Source organism: Gymnodraco acuticeps, unplaced genomic scaffold, assembly GCF_902827175.1.
Source record: "Gymnodraco acuticeps unplaced genomic scaffold, fGymAcu1.1, whole genome shotgun sequence".
Classification (NCBI taxonomy): Eukaryota; Metazoa; Chordata; class Actinopteri; order Perciformes; family Bathydraconidae; genus Gymnodraco; species Gymnodraco acuticeps.
Genome location: NW_022992040.1, coordinates 158,978 through 178,670, shown reverse-complemented (window position 1 = coordinate 178,670; position 19,693 = coordinate 158,978). Strand labels below are relative to the sequence as shown.

At 42.1% G+C, this 19,693-nt stretch overlaps 1 protein-coding gene across 1 annotated transcript; it reads left to right on the top strand.

The window, feature by feature from the left end:
• Window positions 1-28: 28 nt before the first annotated feature.
• Window positions 29-19,371, top strand: prom2 (prominin 2). Its single transcript, XM_034201825.1, has 24 exons — window positions 29-214; window positions 1,141-1,479; window positions 2,684-2,751; window positions 3,095-3,300; window positions 3,437-3,557; window positions 3,943-4,006; window positions 4,133-4,222; window positions 5,120-5,316; window positions 5,923-5,997; window positions 6,224-6,287; window positions 6,425-6,581; window positions 14,519-14,671; window positions 14,771-14,894; window positions 15,002-15,081; window positions 15,567-15,651; window positions 15,757-15,900; window positions 15,998-16,066; window positions 16,187-16,279; window positions 16,360-16,413; window positions 16,509-16,589; window positions 17,680-17,748; window positions 17,852-17,941; window positions 18,025-18,137; window positions 18,268-19,371. Exons 2-24 carry the CDS (start codon window positions 1,224-1,226, stop codon window positions 18,317-18,319), a joined length of 2,505 nt encoding a protein of 834 aa, XP_034057716.1. The 5' UTR covers window positions 29-214; window positions 1,141-1,223; the 3' UTR covers window positions 18,320-19,371.
• Window positions 19,372-19,693: the final 322 nt, after the last annotated feature.

Here is a 19,693-nt window from a genome sequence, read left to right as displayed (position 1 = left end):
CGTCACTCCCTCCCTCCCTGTGTCTCCTTTTTAAGACCCTCCCTTTCGCCTCTCTCCCTCCCTCTCCTCTCAGTGCCAGTGTTCTCCAGGCAAACACACAGTGAGGTTCAACTTTACAGCAACAGCAGAGCATATCAGGTTTCCACGCACTCCCCTCAGTGAATTACTGGAGATCAGAGCAGCACGACTGTCCTTCACGGTCTGACCAAGCAAGGTGAGTTCATCTAAGAGAAAACAGCAACAATGCTCACTTTCCTCCTGCGTCTACATTTTGTTTTCATGTACTTTTCTATTCCTTCTGTATCTGTCCTCTTTTCACTCTGAACACACCTTTTCACCCTCTCCCACACTCTCATCTAGACAAGTGCCTAGACCAGGACGCATTGCTCTGACAGTTTGTTTACAAAGCTCCTATATGTACAGAAGGTACATGTTAAATATCATGGTTTTTATTCTTTCTTTTAAGTCTTTTAAACAACAAGAAGACAATTTTCTCTGTTTTCCATAGCTTGCTTTACCTGTAAGAAGATGTGTACTCTATATGTTCCCCTTGTGGAGTTATTTGCTTAAGAGAACAACAATCATACAGTTGATAAGTGTTGATTGATATTCAAACATTGAGCAGTCGTTTTGCGAAGACAAAATACATCTAAACACCTGACAACACAATTACTGTCAGCTGATATGAGAGTCAAGCCCATGTTTAGGTAAACAGAGGTGATGCAGGTACCTGAGGCGGATGCGGTTTTTGTGTTATTACACTATGAACACAGTGCTGGCACCACGGTCATACATGCATTTAATAACCCTTCATGGGCCAAGACTTTTCATCGGTCATTTGTTTTTCGGTCACTCGATGACCCACTCCAAAGTATCTGCTAGATTATAGAAGTATGAAATAGAAGCTTAAAGGTCACTGTTTTCCTGAGAAGTGAAAGACTGTAGGCTTAGCATTTATATTTCCCATTAACTAAATGCCATTGTTCTTCTGCAGGAACAGTTTTAACAGTTCTTCTGGTGCTACAAACTTCGCTGCAACCTCTTCCTGTGTGACTCAGTCTGTGGGTTTCTTCTCAATCTGTAATTCTCCTGCCTTGTTTGAGTGTTTCATTGTATTCAGTTCATTTGTTCTATTTGCAGACGCATCAAGACAGAGCTTGTGCCATGAGGTGATTACTTTTTCTGTCTGGACAAGTCTTTTCACACCTGTCCCACCTGTAGACATGGGGTTACATGAGAGTGTGAGCTCTTGGAGGTGGCAGGGCAGTGGTGGTGCGTTCAGGGCCGCAGTAGGAGTATTGCTGCTGGGGCTCAGCCTGGCCCAGTCCGTCCCCCCACACGCTGCCTGTCCAGCTGCTGCGGCCCCCCAGAGCGTCCCCCAGCCCCAGTACCAGGACACGGAGAAGGACGTCATGGGCTTTTTGTCAGGTTTTGTCCATTCCTTCCTCCAAACAGTCCAACCGAACGCCTTTCCTAAAGGTCAGTGTCATTGGTATTACTCACCACTCAAACATCTTGAATCTCTAACTTCAGTTTACACAAGGTTTTATTTAAGTCACATTGATATCTTTCCACACGCGGTCCTCTTTCCCTTCAGAGTCAGAGGTGACAAATCAGTTTGAACTATGTCACTAAAGCTAATACTGCCTATAGAGAAAGATGTCAGGATCGGTTAATCAGTCATTTTATGGAGTTTCTGTTCCTTGCCAGGTCAATCTTTTACTTTTGTGTCTCGCTCTGATGTTTATTTAGGCCAGTGTTTCCCCTTACTCAGACTTGTGTCGCACCTGTAGTCCTTCGTCTGGCTATGACATGTCGTAATTGCTCCATAAACCCCTTCTCTATTACTTCCTGCTTGGTATTGATATTCACAGAAAAAACAAATGGACACAAAACATGTTTAACAACCTTTGCCGAGTATCATTGTTTTGGAAATAGATTGTGTGAGTGTATCTCAACCAATAGCCTCGCAATGAGGCATGAAGAGACTTTATCTCACTTAAGAACTGTCCATGGGAACCGCTAAGTATCAACAGCTGCTTAAACTAAACACAGTGTCTGCCATCGCTCTGTGAAAAGGTAAATGGCACGATGGCTTAGTGTAAACTCTGGGTTTCTGCTTCACTATAAGCCCCCAAGCTCCTAAATGTGGGCAAAGAAATTATAAATGTTTCCCTCTGCTGCCTTTTTCATTTCAAAGTGAACACAACAGGTATAAAAAAAGAGGAGAAATGCATAACAATTAGGTGAAATGCAAGTTTCTAGGACATTTATGCCAGACTGTAAAATGCTGTGACACGGACGGAGGGTGAGAGCTTCAGAAATAGCTGGCGTGAACAACACGTTTTCTCAGATACGTCTGAGTTTTGTGAATATAATATCCAGAATAACTGGATTCAGTGGGACATAAACCAAACGCTTTGTTTTGTGATTCTTTGTTTGTTCATACAAATCTAACCTCTTCTCTAAACGGTCCTAGTGTCATAGAAACCACAAGATGGAGGTGTCAGATTTCCATTTTACAATGCAAGAGATTACAAATATTTGTATGGAGCATAGGACACATTGTCCCCATGGCCAGGCTTTTGTACATGAGTAACTAAGACAGAAACTAGCGCAGTTAGATAGCTATTTGCTATTATAACAGCACAAAAAAAGTTGTTTTCTTTCTGACTTGTTTCAGATCTGATCATGAACATAGTACAATATCCTGACCAACTGCTGGAGTCAAAACAAGGAAACCTCAGAGAAGTAAGTGAATGTGAATGAGTTTGACATATTCCAAGATGTTGTTGTGTACTTCTGTGGGAAGAAGAAGAAGAAAAAACTCCCGCCTTGGAGCAACTTGAGCTTGTAATCGGAGAATGTTTAATGTTAAAGCAGCTTTATGTTTGTGTATCTTTCCCAGTCAACTGAAACACTGAGACTCTTTCATATACTCTAATTGTAGACTGTCACCATAGTAAAGTAAAACTACTGTCCTGCCTGGTGATGTCTCACAGTGTTTGATGTCTCACCCTATCTCAAGAATCTACCACTGTTCTAGGACATTCTTGTGACACAATAATGCAATTTGTTCTGTATGTGTGTCTAGTTCCTGGTGTACGATGTGGGTTTCCTGGTGTGCACAGCCATTGGTGTCCTATACATCATTCTGATGCCCATAGTTGGGTTCTTGTTGGCATGCTGTCGCTGCTGTGGAAACTGTGGTGGGAAGATGTACCAGAAGCAGACATCCTCCACTAACTGTCACAGGAGAAGTATTTACTGGACTGCATTCGGCACCACAGCCATTATCCTGTGAGTGTTTGTGTGTTCTCGGAAATTAGCAACAAATAAAGACAGCTTGAATGTGCATGCCTCACTGCCTGTGTATGTCTCCCTTGGATTATGTTCATGACACAATGTGTGTGTGTTTGTCTGTGCATATTTGCAGTGCTGGGAACGTTTGCATGTTCATGAGTAACACAGACATCAAAGTGAGCGTGGAGCAGAGTCAAGTGGAGCTCAACAAATCTATAAACAACATCCATTCCTACCTCACGTCTGTGCCTCAGGTAAGAGAAAAACCTCTTGTTGATTTAACAGCTTGGTATGGAAATATACAAAAGTCAAAGGTCTGGCAGCATTTATCAGAGATCACATTATGTCCTGCACCCGACAGCTATTGTGTGAGATGCAAACAGACCTCCAAATTCCCCAGTCAGTCCTATGATTCAGGGCCAGCTCAGCACTCTGCAGTGTCAATACTCTTATCTCAAGATACAAGAGAAAGGAAAAAAAGGTTTGAGGGAAATTCAGGCTAGTTTTGTTTGCTCTTCTTCATTTGAAGCAAAGCTGCTATGTGTGATTGGCTTGTGCAATCAGTCAGTTACATTGTTTGCTATATTTCACCACATATCTTACTTTGAAATACTTGGTTTTCTCTCTACCAATATCCAGCAAATCGACAAGGTGGTGAATGAGAGCTACAGAACCGTGGAGGAGGTTAGCAGAAACCTGGATGGTAAGAAGGGAACTAATAATGTAAAAATAGAGGAACCACTTTGTTGTTCACTGTAACAGCTGTGATACAGTGTCTGTTATCAATGTGTAACCAACCATCTCGCACCTGTGTGTCTGTATGAATTAGCCATTGGACCTCAGTTGGGAAAAGAGATCAAGGCGCAGTTCAAAGGAACACTGGACCCAGCGCTGAGTTCTGTTAGACTGCTGGATCAAGGTATACTCTCCCTGCATGCTCTGCCCTGTCTCAGACTGAGCATGTTAATGCTTGTGTGCATATTTGAAGGGAGATCTTTAACTGCCTTTTGGATTTCACCTCCTACCCTGACATTGTAGCGTTTGATAAAGCCTTGTGTGAGTTAGTGTTTGCATAGAGTACATTTTCAACAGTATTTCAGGCTTCCTAAAATACAAATAATAAACCTCATGACATTTGCTCCCTATCAACAGATAGCTGCAAACGAATGAATTCAAGAAAAGTGTTTAATCATTGTGTTTTGGCCCAGGATTGAAAGCACATGCTGGTTTTAGGAATGGCAATCTATTTCGGCTTTATTTGTGTTACTGCTATATATGTTGCATATTGTCCTCAACAAATCTGTGACAGCGATATTGACAGATTGTTGGACATCTTCAAAAGAACAAATGAATGCTCTAAAATGTGGCAAAACCATTGGTTCCTTAAAGCCAAGGATTGAACAAATGTAATCTCACATCATGTCTCTTAGGTATTTTCCTTTTATTTTATGTCAAAAATGTGAATTTACTTTCAACATGGCTATGTAATTTCTATTTTTGATACAATACATATGTATTTCCACTTGTTTAGAGTGATAAGAAGACCAAAGATGGCTTCCTGCCTAATGTAATTGTATTTTAGCTGTATATGCTGTACTCATGGATATGTGTGGAAACAAGTGCTGATATATAATTTATTGACTTTGTTTTAATTTAACAGCTGGATAATATCTCACCAAACAATCAAAAATGTTCTTGAATCTTCCATTCATTTTAACCTTTTTAAAGCACTTGTGAAAGCAAGGTAGCAACAATGACTTTTCAAACATGTGCATACCCTGGATAACATCTGTGTGCTTTTCATTTGTGTGAGCAGAAACTGTTAACACCAGTCTTGGACTGAGCCAGCTGAACTCATCTTTGACCCAGCTGCAGTCCAGCATGGAGCGCCTCCAGGACAACTTCACTGCCATTAAAGATCGCATGCTTCAGACTATATCCAATGCAAACTGCGTTGGCTGTATCAACCTGAAGCCTGAGCTAGAGAAACTAACCCTGGATACCTCCATCACTGTAAGCACTCATGTTGTGTATCTTAGTTTGTCGAGGGATATTCCTGTGTTCTTTTCTTTAATAGAATCCTCAGATCAAGTGTTTTAAGCAAAAGAGGAGTTAGGTTTGACTTCCGTAGATTGAGAATCAGTGTTGTTACTGTGTTTGACGATACACCACCATGAGAAAACAGGAAGAATCATTTATGCAGTCAAACAAGCTCTGACGCAGGCTGAGACAGGGTGACACATCATAATAGCTCTTCATGTTTGGCTTTGTCAGAACAGCTGATTTCTTCTCCTCCCATCTGTTATTCTCTATTCCTCCTACACTCCACCAATTCTGACACATACAGACTCTCCTCTCGCGTCTTTTTTTGAGCTCTTTTTGATGGAATCTACAGTAAAATATGTCATCTCCATCCTTACGACAAGAATAGTACATTGACACAAGTATAGATACAATCCATCCTCATTATATTGTGTTACTCTTGCTCTTTATTAACGTCTATGAAAACCTGGTAATGCTTGTTTTGTTGAGGTCTGCTGCCCCCCTCTGTCAGTTTAAAGTATAACATGTTATTACGTGATTATGGTTGCATGTTTCTCTCTCTGGTTTTCTCCACAGATTCCCAGCTTGAGTGAGTTCGAGTCTGCAATGGATGAAGTCAATAAAACTAATCTCCCATCCAAAATCAAGGAGGTCAGTGACATTTTGAATAAACACAAATATGGTAATAATCATCAATCAATTCAAATGGCAATATTTAATAACTGTTAAGGGACACTTTAAAGTGAAGCTATTAAGTGTTAAATAGGCTGACAAAAACAAAGCTACTTTTTCATTCAAAAAGAACTAAGACACAATTCATTCTCAACTCTATATGCTTTTTATTGGATATAATGAAATAAACTGCACTTCCTTTCAGATGGAGGATTATTTCGACAGCATCCCCCAGCGGGTGACTAATGAGACCAAGGGTATAGTTCAAAGTGAGTGTGCACATACTATCACACACTTCAGGCCTTTACTTCTCTCTTAATATTAGTTTGAATTAACTGTAAGATAAGAGCATTTTAAAAAAAAAACATATATGCGTGTGTTTGTGTGTGTTTGTGTGTGGTTTTAGGCAGCAAGCAGTTGTTGGGCAACATAAAAACACAGATCTCACAGGTCACCAATGACATCCCTTTATCCTCTCTTACGGACCTGATGGGTTCTCTGGACCAGGTGGAGAGCCAAATGTTCAAGTACACACCAGTGATCGAGAGAGCCGAGGAAATAAGGTAAGAAGCCTGGGGCCTGCCAACACATGTGATCAAATGCAAGAAAAGCCCCAAACATCTATCCTAATGTGTTTATTATATTTGAATCGTTTAACCATTATTAGAATTATGGCATTTTTATAACTATTATCTTTTTCTTTCTGTTGTACCTATATGTTCACTTTGTTTTATATTTTATATTGTTGCATCGATTCAGTTCAGTCAGACAACTCACGTGTTCCTTTAACATGTTTATTAGAAGCAGCATATAGTTGAGTTTGGCGACTAGGCTCGGGCATCATCACTCCATAGATATACATAGCACGATGATTAAATAACTAACCCGAGCCTACAGGTGGAAGCTGGGGTGGAAGCTGGGGTGGTGGTGGGGCAGGCAAGCAGCAGCGACGTAGAGGTAGCTGCAGCAATAGCAGCAGCAAGCAATGCATGGAGAGAGATCTGGCAGGTTAAATAGAGCGGCATATTAAGGAGACTCTGTTTGGTTGGTTGTAGAGTGGCAAGGGGGCGTTATGTATGAATGCAGCATAAGTGCTCGAGTTGACTGCCTGAACTAGCTCGCAGGCTTCGCCCCATTTCAGTCAGACAACTCACGAGTTCCTTTAATATGTTTATTAGAAGCAGCATATAGTTGAGTTTGGCGACTAGGCTCGGGCATCATCACTCCATAGATATACATAGCACGATGAGTGATGATTAAATAACTAACCCCCAAAACTGCGTGGAGATTAGATACTATCCCCCAAAACTGCGTAGCCCGAGCCTGACGCTGGTGATGTAAGACTGATAAGTAGAGGGCCTGGCGAGCTGCCATGTGGCCATTCCCCCTAAGCACAGCGGCTTTAAGGGGAATATACTACTAAGTGAGACTGCTATGTGAAGGCCCGGGAACAGCCCGAAAAGCCGTCCCCCTTAAGCACCACGGCTTTAAGGGGAATATACTACCTATAGTGACTGCTATGTGAAGGCCCGGGAACAGCCATCCCCCTTAAGCACCGCGGCTTTAAGGGGAATATACTACCTATAGTGACTGCTATGTGAAGGCCCGGGAACAGCCCGAAAAGCCATCCCCCTTAAGCACCGCGGCTTTGAGGGGAATATACTACCTAGTGACTGCTATGTGAAGGCCCGGGAACAGCCCGAAAAGCCATTCCCCTTAAGCACCACTGCTTTGAGGGGAATATACTACCTAGAGAGACTGCTATGAGTAGGCCTGGAAGTGACCAGTGCCGACCCCCCCCCAGTACCGCGGCTTTGAGGGGAATATACTACCTAGAGAGACTGCTATGTGTAGGCCTGGAAGTGACCAGTGCCGACCCCCCCCCCCAGCACCACGGCTTTGAGGGGAATATACTACCTATCAAGACTGCTGTGTCTAGGTCTTTAAGCTAGCGACAATGAGCTTCCCCCCCCCAAGCATGCAGCTATGAGGGGAATATACTATAATGAAATAAATAGAATCTAACCCAGCAACCACCTGGTATGCAATAACAGAATTCTACAGATATACATCTTTGAACGTTACTCATCATCGAGTAGTGCAAGAGCTCATGGTTGTTTGTGCTGCAAGGATCTCATTCATGTGAGGCATGATATAGCGCTGGTGGGCAGAAGATGACCGACGGCCCAGGATACTCAGGGTTGAGGTAGGCGGATATAGAGCTGCGGTTGTGGCTGTGCAGATTCTTAAACAGTGGGAATAGCAATCTGGGGGCAGGTCGCAGCTTAGGCAGAGATCACGCAGCTTGGAGGAGAACCCTCATCGTTGGGTTTGCAGCCATCGAAAACATGGGTGCCGACCCATGTGTCAGAGGGCAATGATGCGAGAAGTTCAGCATGGAAGATAAAGGACAAAGAAAACAGTATTAGTTTTAGCAATGATTATTCGGGGTTCCTTGACAGAAAAGCGTGTATATTTGATCTCCAAAATTAATTCAGTAAGGGAGAGATTATGCTGAGGATTAAAAGGTGAGAGGTCTGTGTATATTCACCACCTGAGAAACCAATAGAAAGCTGTAACAACTGCATCTGATGTTTATCAATGTATAGTGAAACCCCTTTGCCTGAACTTATACATTAACCTTTGCACGGGTTCAAAGTTAAGAGGCAGTCTTTATCATTGCGTGGAGGACGTGCCTTCTTAAGGCCCATGAGGAGCAAATTAATTAACTCTAACGTGGCTTAATACTTAGCACTTGAAGATTGCAGGATTCGAATGAAAATACAATTAATGCATGAACAACTATTATATCTATTGCATAAGTACACAGAGGAGGTTGGGACAGAAGAAGATAAAATACCAAGCTGAATTGTATGCTTTGAATCATGCTCTTGGTTGGAGGCAGAATATGGGAAATCCTTGAGGGCTTGACGTGTAGATCCAGAGTCATTTGGTTGAACGAAGGGCATGGCAAGCTGGTCGGGCAAAACCGCTCATTGTGAAATCCCCCGAACCAGCAGAAGGCGCAGCATCTGTAAGTAACTAGAGAGGACACCGCAAGGTCATTATAAAAGAATGAACATAACCTTCCACTCGTCAGGGGCTAAGGACCAAAGATCTAAGCAATAACCATCTCTAATGCGGCTTTCACACCAGCGCTTTTCCCTTTCTAGCTCCGAGCGGGAGCTTTTCTGGTTCAGCTCCGGTTTCCCTTTTCTGCTCCCGCTCTGTTCACACCGCCCAGAGCCCGACTGGTGCTGCCGCTGCTGCGTCATGACGTCACCGTTTACATCGCTGATTTGCTCCCCAACAGCGTTACGGCGCTCACAACAACAACAACAACTGCGTCGGGTCGATGATCGTGTTGCTTTTAATCACACGAAGCCAGATTAAATTAAATAACGACTTCTCCAACCTTATACTTTGCTCCAGAGTGCCGTGGTTCATTGTTTATTAATGTGTTTCTGCGGCATTTACCGACCGCTGCAGTTGTTGGCTGCTCTTCCACGGGAGTTTATTCTCCCGTTAGCTCCCGGTTAGCTCACACTGCAGCGGCCGCTCTAAAGTATTCACTGTCCAACTCACACAAGCAGCTGATACATATCCCCAGTTCCCCTGAATGTGTGTCAGTCTGAATTGACGCTGTTTGGCATCACAACGCTGTTATGAAAGTTTCTCTGGTGATGTTAGCATAGCAGTCGAAGCTAAACTGACTACTTGCTATTGCTATCCTATTGTGGCATAAACCGTTTTCTACAGGCACATTTTACCGGCGTATTTTTATTATGATTCTACTTGTGATAGTCGGACACGACAACCTGTGCAGCCCATGTATTGATTCCATCCGATAGCTGCTATAATACAAAACAACACGTCTGCCTCTCTCCACAATGATCAATAACAGTGAACGGATGGTCAAAGTAAGGTACAAATAAACAGAATCACACGAAGCCACGGATCAACACGGTTAGTGTTGCCTGACTTTATAAAGTGTGTTTATAAGCACTACTGCTTGTAGGCAGGCATGACAGTCGACCCATGTTCAGGGGAGGTGGGTTTAGTTTCCTGCACGCCTCGACGTAAGAGAGACGTAAGCGACGCCACCTCTTAGCTCCGAAGCTCTTGCCTCTAGACCGACAATTTTTTGGAGCTGGAAGTGAACCGGATTCCGGAGCTAAGAGCCGGCGCAGCGCGGTGTGAACAGGAAAAACCGGCGCTTTTCAGGCTCCAGCTCCGAGCCGGAGCTGAAAAAGCACTGGTGTGAAAGGGGCATAAGATTGCATTCATGTCGAATAGTCCGCGTCTTTACACCAGACGCAAGTGTATTACATAGTTTCATTTGCAGAAGGTTGGGTTTGCGTTCACCCAGCAACCTCAAATAGACTATGAACTGTAAACTAAAGTCATTGTACGGAGATGCTTTTTCAACAATTGGCGGGACATTAAGCGGATAAAATGCAGATCTCAGCAATTTCTACAGTAGCCTGCATCATGGAGCATTGGCAGGTTATTTTCATACTGCTGTTAATCTGGAGAGTGCATCAACAGACTCTGCGGCCGGCGCATAGGATTATAAATCGGACAACGTGCATTAAAACACATAATGAGACGTTATGCAGTGAGGAGGTTTCACCGATGACAGGTGGCTCTGATGAGATTGTACCACTGCCTTTCTCTGTACACAGCAGTGACGTGCGGTGAGGTTCATGGCTGGTGAGGCACTGACTCTTTCAGAGTCAGATTTACAAATATTATATTCTGACCTTAATCGAAATATTCTGTTATTTTCAAAAGCTTTTTTGGTCTGATGTTTCGATTCATTTTAAACAGACCGTTCAACAAAAGGATACCCACAATCTAAATATTGGATTGTTCTTTCTTAGTAAGAACCAATTGTCATTACCAATGTGGTCTTACCTTGACTTGAAGATGAAGTCCATGCTATCCTTCTGGACAAGGACAACAATCTCTATTACTTTTTTGTAAAAGTCCTCCTTATCTTCCTCTAGTTTCAAAAGTCTAGTTTGTTGTTTGCGTCTGGTCTACCGTCACTGCGTAGAATAACAGTAGCAACAAGGACCTGTGGGCTCACGTGCGCCCCTTCAGTGCGGCAGAGGTTATGGCTGCCTCCCCCGGTGCTTTTTCATTGCCGTTGTACGGCGAGCCTAAATATCATATACGTGAAATAAGTTATTTAGAGACTATGGATGGCGAGGATTAAATGTAATAAGGGATCTACAAACATTACATTGGTGACCTACAGTGAGATGGTAACAGGCATGCGCTTAGTGCCCGCTTTCCAGCCAGTTTCTGTGAGGTGACGCATTTTGAGGTGAGGCAGAGCTCATCTGTGCCTCACCTTACCACACAGTAACTGGCTTGAGCGCGCTCACAAAATAAGTGCCCGCGCTAAATTAGTGCCCGCGCTCCAGCAAGTTACTGTGGGCTTACGTGAGGCAGAGCTCGTCCCTGCCTCACTTCTCATCGCTACCCGTAGTTGTAGCGGAGCTCGGCAAATTAGCTGATTTTGACTATAAAAAGCGATTGGAATCATACATAAATCACATTTACAAACACAGATCAGTGGAGACATTTTATTATTATTACTATTTAGTTTTTCTTTAGTTGTTTTTTCCGTTACATTGTAGTATGGCCAGTCTATGAGTATGACAGGTGAGGCTCTGCCTCCCCTGCCCTCCCCTGACTGCACGTCGCTGGTACACAGGGACCAGTGAGGTAAGCAGTCACCAGAATGAATGCATGACCCTATAGGTTACTGGATGTTGCACACAGCATAGATAGCAAAACAAGCGATGACGCGCAAATAGTTGTTTCCCATGTTTTGATGCGGACTACGTCACACCAGCAATGAACCTCTCCAGAGTTGACTAGCGATCGACCCGAGACCACCTCTTTTAGGCGGAGCAGAGGTATCGGACTGCTTCCACACCAATCCAACGAACCGCATCAAGGGGTTAACGCTACAGGGACCGATTCAATAGTACTAACCAAGCAGGTGTGAACGTGACCTAAGACTATGGTGCCTTAAGGTTTGAACAAAAAGGCTAGAGCTTGTTCCTTATAAATATAAAACATCTCTTTTAGAGAGACTACCCGTGGGAGACCATAATTGAAGGCAGTAATCAGTATTGAATGTATTACAAGTCTAATATGTAGTATAACGTAGAGCACTTTGAACATTTGGAAAGGTGCTAAATAAATAACATGAATTGTAATTATGGCTGTTCTGATGCGGGACAGCTTGTCTGGTGGAAGTAAAGCTTGCATCAGCACACTATCGAGAATGATACCGATAGTGTTCCAGTTCCTGTTCTGAAAGAGGTAGGCCTAGCTGTTGAAAGTTTTATCTGGGAAAGTTAACAACTAGGAAATGGTTAAAAGATGGACACCAAGAGGTGCTTACAGGTGTTGCAGAGAATCCAGCATAATGCTTCTGATGAGGTGTCAAAGAAACGTGGGCTACTATGAAAAGCAAATGCACATTTGATTGTAAAACCTTAAAATATATATGCCACAGAAGGCATGTCTGCTTTCCCTGCCATGTCATCTACAGAGCAAAGAAACGGGAAAAATCTATAGTAGTTAATAATGCTCTTAACAGAATAATCGTGAGGAACTAACGGCTCAATAAAGAAACGTTGCTAGAATAATTCCTCCTAGCACTAGGCTAGGGGCCTGTCGTGTTTTTAAACGTTTAAATGGCAGCACGTGTAATACTCCTGGCTCCTTCAGTGCAAACTTTAGTCTTGAGTGCAGGTTTCAACAGACATGGGTCCCTGGGAGCCAGCATAACCTGCTAAGAAACCTTGATTTAAGCCTGTGATAAGGTCATTTGACGAACATCTGTGATTAGAAAGAGCTTGGAAACGATTTGCAGCATGAAGCCTCCTAAGGCACACCCAGCGAGGGGCAGATATTGCAGGTAGAGCTTAATTCCTGTAAGGAAAAACTCTTCTTTGGTAGGTGATTAAACGTACATGGCCGCTTGGCAGAGAATAATTCATGGTATTCATAGAAAATACACTGTAGGAGATTGAAGTCTAAAATGATGGTCAAAAATGTATCGAGCTTCCCTTCATATTCATGTGATGGAAATTATTAATTTATTTCCGTTTTTAATTTCATTGATTTATAGTAGGCCTAGTATAAATACTTATAGCCTATACAACTTCTGTATAATTGCCTCACATATGACTTACTGCAGGCCAAATATTTCCATAATAAAACATTGCTTATGCAGAATAGTATTATATATACCTGCCAAGATGCGATTCCTAAGGAACTGCTGCTGCAGGGGGCAGGAAGCTAGAACTCGTGGCTGGATCTGGGACTCCAATTCCCAGAATCCTCGGGAGTGTGACGTCAGCGGTACAACGTGGTTGAACGCGGAAGTAGAAACATTTGTTTACATTGCAGGGAGAGGAAATCGAGTTTGTTCACGGGAATATATCGTGCAATTAAAGGCTTCAAGCGCTGATTTTACTTCGAGAAGGTAGGACAGGATGGCAGGTACTTTGGGAATGCCGGAGTCAGCTTGCTCCTGCCTTTTTTGGTGTTTAAATACCCACCGATCGAGAGACAGTGCGACTCTTAGCTGACACACAATAGAGGGGTTGTTACCGGAGCTGGCGTAGAACTCAGGACTTCCTCTGGCCCAAAGGATATTAAAAGTTACTCCAGATGAGGACAGAAGGGACGACTGAATAATTCAGGTGTCCCTTTACATTTTCCCTTCACATTCACATTTAGGCTGAATGTGTGTCGTGCGGGAGCTGTGGCTCGTTCCAGCGGCGTCTGAACCATGCTCTGAGCTAGCCTGTGTTTCGGGAATGAGGCATTTCTTACGGCTTCTTGCGTATGATAATTCGGTTCCAGAGTCGGAGATTGCAATAGACATTTGCAAGGACAGCACCGGCAGGCAAGCAGCAGCAACATGAAACACAGCAGCAGGAACATGAACGCAGCAATAGCAAATGAAGGCAGCAATAGCAAGTGTACGCAGCAGGCAAGCAGCAGCGACGTAGCTGCAGCAATAGCAGCAGCAAGCAAAGCAATGCATGGAGAGAGATCGGGCAGGTTAAATAGAGCGGCATATTAAGGAGACTGTTTGGTTGGTTGTAGAGTGGCAAGGGGACGTTATGTATGAATGCAGCATAAGTGCTCGAGTTGTCTGTCTGAACTAGCTCGCAGGCTTCGCCCCATTTGTCTTGTGTCTTATCTGATGTAGAGTACTCATTATTATTTTTATTATTTCTATTATCATATCTTTTACCTCCTTGTGTCTCTTAACCTGTTAAAATGTTATATTTTGCTGCATGTATCTGTAAAGTTCTAAACAAATAATCTGAGGGGAATTTCTTGTTGTTTATTTTTCACTTGTGATGTGTAATTTTGTAAAGCACTTTGAGCTGCATGTGTTGTATGAAAAGTGCCATATAAATAAAGCATTATTATTATTATTATTATTGTTATTCTCCAGATGGGCAGTGTCTGTGGCCCTGTGCTGTGCTGTCCTCCTGGTGGTGGTGTGTTACCTGCTGGGTCTGGTGCTGGGCCCCCTGGGTTTGTCACCCAAAGACGACCCCACTGAGCGCTCCTGCACCGCGGATTGCGGAGGCACCTTCCTCATGATGTGAGTGCTGCTGTCAGTTTAATTTTGAGTCTCATATGCCCGTATGAAGAGAGGAACAGTAAAACTGATTCCCCTCCTTTCGTCCTGTGTTGGTTTCAGGGGTGCAGGTTTCAGCTTCCTCTTCTCCTGGCTGTTCATGATAGTGGTGACGCTGCTGTTCCTGCTGGGCGGGAACCTCTACACCCTCATCTGTCGGCCCTGGAACAACGGACAGCTGCTAGAAGTAGTGATAAAAAAAAACACACACCGGTATCTGTACGCATCACAAACACAAACTACAGTCCTCTGTTAGACATCTGTGAGTTAATACATTGCCTTCTCTCTCCACAGCTTTTGGCTATTACTCCAGGGTTCGATTTAAGGCAATCTTTGGGATTGAAAACCAACATCACTATCCCTGATATCTATAGGTATGTGCTGTCAATTCACCTCTCACACAGAAAGAAATACACCTGTACATCTGAATCTATTATTTATTATTTTTGGATGAATCCATTGGTCTATAAAATGTCAGAAAAAAGGGTAAATCACTTTAAATCAAAGTCCAAGGTGATGTCTTTAAATGTCTTGTTTTTTGGTCAAAAGCTAGATATTTTCTGTAAAATATTATATCAATCCGAGAAAGACAGGAAATATCCATATTTTACGAACTGAAAACAGTTTTCTCGGCAAGGAAAATCACTTTTATGATAGTGAGGCAATCTTTTTTGAATTTGACTGACAGGCTTATCTCATCGAGTTTATTGCTTTTGTGAGATGAAATACACAGATCGTTTTTATGTTTGTTTATTTAGTTATCTGTACCTGTGGTTCTTAAGTTACCAGGGTTCATAAAGCCCTTCAGTTGTAACTGTGATTAAATGCTGTACAAATAATTTGGACTCACTGTTTACAGAGACTGTAAGCAAAACCAGCCTCTGTGGACAACACTCCACTTGTATGAGCTCATAAACCTTGATGACTTACTCAATGTATCCAAAGTAAGTTTCCTGTCATTACTTTCAAACTGTTCACAAATCAAAATGCTCAAACTTACATCAACTTTATCAGACATAAGTTAAAATGTGTTTGTCATTTGCACTCAGTACACAGAGCAGATCCAGCAGGAGTTTGAGAGTACAGTCATCACTCTGCCCAGTGTCACTCTCCTGAGCCCCGAGTTACAGAAACAACTCAGCAGCTTCTCCAACAAGGCTTCAAATCTTGACTCCACTGCTGTCACGGAGAAGGTAACCATTACTCATGTGTCTTTTTGTAAACCTACTGTCATTAAATGCATCCTTGTGTAACATGTAGTTATGACCTCATCGCTTGTCTCTCTCATAGATGAACAAAGTTTCCAGCATCAATCTGAATACCACAGCAGATAACATGGACGTGTTCGCTGCTGCTCAAGTGAGTCACATGTATATTAAATCAATGCTTTTCTGTGCAACACATCACATGATTCCTTATTGAATCCAGTTTTTGTCCTGCCAGTTGTGTTCTAATATCCAACTATTTGCATGTTTCTAGTCAAACAATGGAATAAAAAAAGAGCTTATAAATGAGGCCAGGGACCTGAGGCAGATCCAGGCAGACATAGAAACAATCATCATCCCACAACTGGTGAGTATCCTGCCCCATCTCCACATCCCTGTATTCTGTTTTTCTTTCCTAGTTTAAACATCTACTGCTTTCGCCCTCAGGAAAACTTGAACTCGACCATCAAGAGCTTTAAATCCATCGCAGATCAAATCAATGTAAGTAGACTGAATAACACCTGGGAGTGCATAGACCAAAGCTATTTTCCTCTCTTTCTTCCTGTGGCTCATTTTCTCCTCCTTGGCTCTTCCAGGGAACAGTCGGGGAGGTGCTGAGCAACGTGGGAACAGCACAAGACTTCCTCAACACAAATACAACACAGATCGTCAGGACCGTGAGTAGAGGCACGAGTCACATGAGTTTCGAAGAAAAAGTGCTGCATGTGGTCTGTTAATGCCTGAGGTGGGTCAGTCATTAAGCCAGAGGGGGGGCGAGGGGGGTGTGGGCTGCTGGTAACTGAAACAATGTGCTTGTTCGCTCCACATCCAGAGCACATGAAACAAATTACTTAACAATTGTTTGAGTCTTCAATTGTACTTATGCAAGCTTTTTAGCAACTAAAAACTGGTTATCTTTTCGAGCTAACTTGTTCATTTAATGGGAAATGATACTAAAATATCTGAAACAATTGCCATATGTGGCACAACTCTTTCGTTTACGGATGTTTCATAGATGGATGTCACAGAAATATGTGTGTAGAACATTTCATTTTATTTTCCCTATCTTCCACGTCAGTGACTCCAAATCAGTGCATCATTGTATTACTACACTGGACACCTCTTGTTATTGTATTTATTACTTTTTATATGAATATTGATATGAAAATTCAGCATTTATTTGATCAAAGTCTCTCATAAAAATGTCTAATTTATAGCTTCCATATCATGTGACCAGTTTCCTCCTAATACAAACCAGATATAGTTATTATTACTATACTGGACAAGTAAGACACACCTATTTTATTGGATTGCAGGACTTATTTTACTTTATATTAATACTGTACTTAAAATCAAGTTATCTCCTAAAACGTCTTGATTTATTTGAATAGCTTCCATGTCATGTGACGCATTTTCTACACTGCACGAGTGTGACACATTTGTTGTTTTGATCTTTTCATGGGATTTCTTGTCAGTAACAAAAATATATAATACCACCAGACTTATCTTTTAATATTTAAATGCATACTTTAAAGCAGTTTGAATTCCCTCTGTGCATTAAATGTGCTCCATAAATAATGGTTAAATAATTGCCATGCCTTCACTGCTCACACTGCCATTGAAGTTATTTACGGGTCACTTCAGAGAATTTACCCATAATTCCACATGCTGAGGAGGCCAGGCGTTCCACTGATTCCTCATGACCCCCCACTGTAAAGCAGGGAGAAAATGTGAGGAATTTACTCTCTTTTTCTCTCACCGTTCCAGGAGAGCAGAAAGTTTCTCGACTGTCAGCTGGGTTACTTAATTGTTTATGCTGACTGGGCCAATCTCACGGTAAACTGTTACATATCTTTACACTATAACTGTAAATGCACTCAAAGCAAGTTAAGTGTGTGATGTTTGTTTGTTTGTCACTGATCTGTGTAATCCCCCTCAGATCACACAGCAGGTGGGCCGCTGTGGGCCGGTGGCAGGAGCTGTGGACTCTGTGGATAATATCCTCTGCTCTCACCTTGTGGATTCTCTGGTGAGGATCACATGTTAGCTCCACATCAATCCTCATCACTTATCGATTGATTTTTATTGAATGATTTCTCTCTTCTTCCTTAGAATGCGTTCTGGTTCAGTTTGGGCTGGTGCATGATCTTCTTCATCCCAGGCATCATCTTTTCTATGAAACTAGCCAAGTACTACAGGAGGATGAAGTACTCTGATGCCTTTGAGTAAGTACCATTAACAAAAGAAGTATCTGCCAGCTCTGTTTAAACACACATAATCACCTGTTGTGCAAAAACCACATTAATTTGACCGTGCTATCCTGCCTTTGAGTGCTCTCAATTTCTCTATTTCCAGCGACCACATAATCATGAACCATATCCCCCGGGCCCAGATGAAAATCACCTGAGAGGACGGCATATGGACTGCAGACAGAACTGCGTCATCGCAAACTGAAGACACATGGGGCACTCCTGCACAGATGTGGCACATTGTCACTTCGATGAAAAGACTGAAAATAAATGTGAATTTACCTTTTTACACGTTTTTAAAAACAATCCAATCAAGACAGCAAAGTTGAAACAGATCAGAAGTCAGAGGGAGAGCCTGGGGCTCAAAACGTTAAACGGTACACTACACGATAGAGTCCATCTAATGGAGCTATTTGGTGTGTGGATCTATATTTGTCAACTCTGCTAGGTATTTTCATTCCAGTTTTACTGTATGGGTGGATAAGCAAAGTGGCTGCAGTGGTTATACAATACATGACAGACTTTACAAAAAGCGACTTTTAAATAACCTCAGGGCATAAGGGAATCTGCAGGGACTTTTTCATATTTAAATATACATTTCAAAGAGACTTGTTTTATTACGTAAATGTTTTGTGACTATTTAATATTTTAACTCAGCTGCTGCTGGATTCTGGGAATATTTGCTTCATATTTCAAACGACAAAGCTGATTTTTGCTGAAACATTAAGGTACAATGGGGGTGCTCAGCAGTGGGTTACCGTGCCAACAGGCTTTTTATAACGTGCCAGCCTCTGTCTGTTTCCCGCCATGGTTCGAGAACTTAAGTCCAAAGGTGAAACCCTTTTTTTGTTATATTCTTAATGACTTTTGCACTAATAATGGAAATCAAAGCACTTTTTTATTTGAATCATAAAATGAATACACTCTTTCTGTGTGACTGGTGTCACTGCTGTATGCTAAACTCAATGCAGTTAAGGTTCTGATTTTGCTTGTGAATATTTTTTTTATCTCATGATTTTGGCTGATTTATATTTCCAGAAAGATGATTGTTTGTGTGTTAACTTTGGACTCATTACTAGATTGTGTGTTTGTCTCTCTGTTACACAGCACTTTACATGGTCTGTTTGCTCAATGTGATTTCAAAGGTTGTGAAAATTTCTGCAGCTCCTGTGAAAACTATTGTAAGTAAAAATCTCCCATGATCAACAAATTCACCGAGTCTGCTGTGCATTTTTCTACATTTTAGCCGTAACGTGAGTGGAATCTCAGAGATCAGTCACACAAGTCATGAAAGTGCTTTCACAGTTCACATTTATCACCCAGCATACCTCTTTGTGCATGAACATTCATCACACTGCAGTAGTTTGTAGGAAAAGTTATCAAAGTACCAAATAGTCTCTACAAATAGCATTTTATGATGCTTGTGGTAGATTATTATGTGAATCTTACTTACCTGTTTTGATTAGATTATGTTCAATTTACAACAGAAATGTCGTAACAGACTTTTTTAAGCACAGACCGTTTTAAAGCAC

What these genes read in the sequence shown, in the direction of transcription:
- prom2 (XM_034201825.1), top strand. Translation starts at nt 1,224, where the DNA reads ATGGGGTTACATGAGAGTGTGAGCTCTTGGAGGTGGCAGGGCAGTGGT. An exon ending in TGTTAGACTGCTGGATCAAG is followed by an intron (nt 4,223 to 5,119) that starts GTATACTCTCCC and finishes TTGTGTGAGCAG; the next exon opens with AAACTGTTAACACCAGTCTT. An exon ending in CTGACTGGGCCAATCTCACG is followed by an intron (nt 17,749 to 17,851) that starts GTAAACTGTTAC and finishes AATCCCCCTCAG; the next exon opens with ATCACACAGCAGGTGGGCCG.